Source organism: Glycine soja, chromosome 1, assembly GCF_004193775.1.
Source record: "Glycine soja cultivar W05 chromosome 1, ASM419377v2, whole genome shotgun sequence".
Lineage (NCBI taxonomy): Eukaryota > Viridiplantae > Streptophyta > Magnoliopsida > Fabales > Fabaceae > Glycine > Glycine soja.
This window is the reverse complement of record NC_041002.1, coordinates 19,709,824-19,714,443: the sequence shown is the minus strand read 5'-3', so window position 1 is coordinate 19,714,443 and position 4,620 is coordinate 19,709,824. Positions and strand designations below refer to the sequence as shown.

The 4,620-nt window shown below is 35.7% G+C and overlaps 1 protein-coding gene across 1 annotated transcript; it reads right to left on the bottom strand.

Moving 5' to 3' along the window:
* Positions 1 to 222: 222 nt before the first annotated feature.
* On the bottom strand, positions 223 to 2,990 carry LOC114413138 (cytochrome P450 83B1-like). The gene is made up of 2 exons (XM_028377357.1): positions 2,045 to 2,990; positions 223 to 1,072 (listed from the first exon to the last, which is right to left on the bottom strand). The coding sequence occupies exons 1-2, from the start codon at positions 2,939 to 2,941 to the stop codon at positions 464 to 466; spliced, it is 1,506 nt and encodes a 501-aa protein (XP_028233158.1). The 5' UTR covers positions 2,942 to 2,990; the 3' UTR covers positions 223 to 463.
* Positions 2,991 to 4,620: the final 1,630 nt, after the last annotated feature.

The following is a 4,620-nucleotide window of genomic DNA, read 5'->3' as shown; positions in this document are numbered from 1 at the left end:
TGTGTGTGTGTGTGTGTGTGTTTATTTCAACAGTTTAAGTTTATAGCACTTCTCTTTCTCTTCATTCAAAAAGCATATGTTTTATAATTGGAACGCATTTGTTCTTACAAAATGATTTATATTTTCGTCATGACTTGTATGTATAAAGGAATCAAAGGAAAAGAGAAGTTTACCCACGTTTTGTTAAAGTAAAATGTATCCACAACTGGATTAATAAATACGTTTACAAAAAGAAAAAAAAAGTGCATGTTTATTCATATTATATTTGAGGGTGTTACAAATCTTGCTTAGGATATATGGGAAACCTTTTAATGTAATTCGACATGCATATCCAAGATTTGAACTTAAGATTACTAATTAAGTTGAAATAAGCTAAGTGTCCCTATATCCGATTTATATAATAATGGCTACATGACTTATTTTCTAATAATTTTTATTATAGCATTGTCATGAATATTCCAAATCACCCTTGCTTCTTAGCAACTAGGCAGAGAGGATTTTTCTTGTGTTGGATAAGTCCTGGAAGCATATCAGTGTCTATGTCTTCCCTTTTCATCCCTTGAGGCATTTCCCAATCAAATGAATACAGAAGATTAGCAAGCACAAGTTCCACTGTGATAATTCCCATATTTATGCCCGGGCAAATCCTTCGGCCTGCGCCAAATGGAATCAACTCGAAATCATAACCCCTAAAATCAATTTTGCTGTCTAGGAATCTCTCAGGATAAAACTCTTCTGGCTCCTCCCAAGTTTCTGGGTCTCTATGCACTGCCCAAGCATTCACATACACCAATGTCTTCTCTGGAATTTCGTACCCTGCAATGCTACACTTTTTAATCGTTTCCCTTTGTAAAAGCAAGGGCAATGGTGGGTAGATTCTCATTGTTTCTTTTATAACTGCCTGAACATAAGGAAGCTTTTGAATATCATCTTCCTCTATAAAATCTTTCCCGCCAAAAATGTTTCTAATCTCTTCTTGGGCTTTCTTCATTACTATCGGGCTCTTCATTAGTGCCGTCATTGCCCAAACTACTGCAGCTGCACTTGTATCTGTCCCTGCCAAAATTATATTCTGTGATTGACAAAGAAATAAAAGTCCATCATTAGAAACCTTCACAAATAATAATCGGAACAAAAGCTATTTGTTGTTTATGTAACAAGTTAATATACAATATAGTTCTTGAAATTTAGTAACTTGTGTTGCTTTGATCCCTAAAACTGTAAATCTATACAAATTGATCGACCCAAATCAATGTTTCAACTTTTGAACTAGTTATATATAGTAACACAGGATGGCGTGAGTGGTATAAGCTAGCAAGGGCTCTCAACCCTTAAGCTAAGAGTATGGGTTTTGATCGATGCTCTACTCTTGTGAATAGAACAAATCCAATTGAGAGTGCCCTATCCCTTGGCTTCAATATCTAGGGGAGATTAGGCCTATGCTTAGTGGAAAACACTTCTTGTGATAGAAAAAAAAAACCTTATGAACTAGGTTAGCTCTTGTCATATTCATATTATTTATATACAATAAAATAATTTAAAGTTTTCCTACAATATTTTTGTACTAATCTTTTTAATTACTATATGAAGAAAGTATAGTTTTTTTTCTTTCTAAATTTTTAAACTAGTCTACACTATGAGAGAGAAAAATACATAACGGAATAGTGATAATCTAATACATGGTATGATATGAAATAAAAAGAGATAAAAAATAAATGAAAGATGTCAAAAAAGTGTTTATATTATTGAGGTGCATATGTATGATTGTTGAAGCTATGATATATAAAGTTAAAGCATTATTCTAAACAATATCATTAACAATGTGTATAGATAAAAAGTTTCAAGGCAGAAAAACACGTTATTAACTCAATAATGACGATGAAGATGCATTGACCAATTTCTGTTTTACCAGGCAATTAATTAACAGATAAGGAGAATAAAAATTGGAAAATTATGCAGAAATATATATATATATATATAGGGTCATGGCAATAGCTAGAAAGGAATGATAAAAGTCGAAGAGAAAAATATAGAATAACCAAACCATCATCAAGGGTTTGATGTGAGCGGGAGTGAGATCCATTGAGAACGAACGATCATTCTTCAATTGAAGCAAGGCATCGATTATATCCTGTTCATCAGTGAGTTTCTTCCTTTCAGGATCAAGGTGTTCATCAATAGCATTCTGATAAAACCCATCCAACACCTTGAACATTTTCTCAAGACGACCCATCAACCCAGTGAGTTTATCAACCACTCCTCCAACAAGAGGAATATAATCTGTGTAGAAGGTGGAAGCTGTCAATTCTTGAGCTTCTTTAAGCAAGCCATGGAACATGCTTCTCTCGATCCCTTCCTCTTCGTACCTTCTACCCAAAGCAGTTCTACACACTACAGCGCTCGTAAGACACGTGAGCAACTCATGCAAGTTGGTAACCTTGGAACAAGAAGCATGTTCCGTTATCTTTTTGACCAATTGGGTAACCTCGTATTTTCTTATTGAGGAAAACATTAAGACACGCTTGAGGCTAAGGAAATGGATGATGGAAATTTTTCTAGTGTGTCTCCAATAATCTCTATAGGGTGAAAATGCCATGTCTAGCCCATTATATGAAAACTTCATTGTGCTTATGAGGGAGGGTCGCCCACAGAACTCAAGGTCATGGGTTTTCATTACCTCCTTGGCCAGTTTTGGTGAGGAAACAACGAGGGCTGGCCTTGAACCTAGTTGAAGGGAAAAGATGGGACCATATTTTTTTGAGAGTTCATAGAGTTTCAAACAAAGAGTAGAACCATCGAGTTGATAAAGATTGCCAATAAAGGGAAGGCCTCTAGGGCCTGGTGGAAAGGTTGGCTTCTTAGATGTTTTGCGTTTTCTGAAGAATAATAGCAAAATGGGAAAAGCTAAAAGAACAAATAATGGTAACATATTTTGGTCCATGAACGATTAGAGAGAGAAAAATGATGTTGTAATGGTAATATGAGATTTTCTTGATCAACTAAGGATTTATATATAGTGTTCATGTGTTCCCACGTGCCCTTTTGCCAATACATTAATTATGTTCGTTGATTATTAATGTGGTTAACATCAACAACATTACAATGTTGTAGCACCTTTAATAAAAAAAAATAGAGAAAGGGAAGATATTGTGGACCTCAATTTGTAGTGAAAAGGCATAATACTGTTGAAGCTTTGTTGTTATACTAATGTTTTGCGAGTTGTTTGTGTTATCTTACTACCCCGTTATTTGGCTATTTTTCTTAATAATTTAATCATTTGTGTTCTGGTGTAGGACATGGAAGGTGATTTGAATCATGTATCATGAAGTAAATTGAGAGAGGAGGAGAGAATTAGAGAGAATTTAAAGAGAGAGAGAAAGAAGTCTCATAGTATTGAATTTTTGTTATTTGTTGTTCCTCCTCTTCTATGTTATTACAGGGTGCCTATTTATAGTGTTTGTTCATGTGGTGTTATTAGTCATGTGGTTTATTACAAATATTCATGTTAAATATCCTATTTTGAAGGTTGCACCAGACTTATCTTTAGTCGATTGCTATTAAGGCACTTGTTGCTTTGGTCGGCTATTTAGATTTGTACCCGACTTATGACCTTGAAGTTGTTCATCATGTATTAGATTGTGTGTCACATGTGCACGATGTATAAAGTCAATGTGTACCATGGAACAGTTTCCCCTTGGTTGATATTGTCTTAAAGAGGCAATGTTGACTTATCAAGTAGGAAGTTGATATTTACCTTAGAACAGTTACCCCTGAGTCGATATTCTCTCAGGGAGACAATGTCATCTAATTGAGTACAAAGCTGATACCACGTAGTGGTCTTATGTGCTCGTGGCTGTTGAGTGTCCCATCATTCAAGTTTTTAGGCTCTATTTGTTAGGTAATTGTGCCCTAACCGTTCTTTTTTTATTTGAAAAGCCTATAACACCTCTTTATTGGAGTGTCTCTTTATTTGCTTTGTAATTTCTTAATTGTCTTTACTTGGTCATAATTGCCATTTTTTTACTCGCGTGCTTGAGGCCTCTATTTTAATTTCTTTCAAAGACTGTTGCGAGTGTTGCGTATGCTTGATTTCTTTCGCCTTTTGTTTTCTATACTTATGTATCTTCTAATCTCACTTTATCTTTCTAGTTTGTTTGTGTTTGTCCTGTTGATGAGTCTCTTATTTGAGGGTGTTTGGGTTTGGTTATGTTTTTGAAGATGTCTTCCCAAAAATCCAGTTCAAAGGGCTTATCTGGTTGTGATGCCCTTGGCCATTTTGGAAACCCCAGAGCTATTCCAGTTGGTAGAGGAAGGGTGGCTAGGCTGAGAGGGGTAATGAGTTGCATCCTCGGAGGTGATTGAATCCTCGTGAGATGGTTGTTATTCCAACGTGAATTGGTGGGGTGGGAAAATATGTTTGCCATAAGAAGTGCCCTTAGACGGTGAAACCTAATGATGACAGAGTTCCTCATCCTAAAGTGAGGATATGTTGTGAATATTTGATGTTGTTGGGACAACCTTATTCTTGTGAGGAAGGTCCAAAACTAGCCTAGGCTTCCCTTTTGTACCCCCAATATTTGCAAGGTGAAAGTTCATCCTTTGCGAACCCCCCAAATCTAT

What these genes read in the sequence shown, in the direction of transcription:
- LOC114413138 (XM_028377357.1), bottom strand. Translation starts at nt 2,941, where the DNA reads ATGGACCAAAATATGTTACCATTATTTGTTCTTTTAGCTTTTCCCATT. An exon ending in ACATCAAACCCTTGATGATG is followed by an intron (nt 1,073 to 2,044) that starts GTTTGGTTATTC and finishes TGTCAATCACAG; the next exon opens with AATATAATTTTGGCAGGGAC.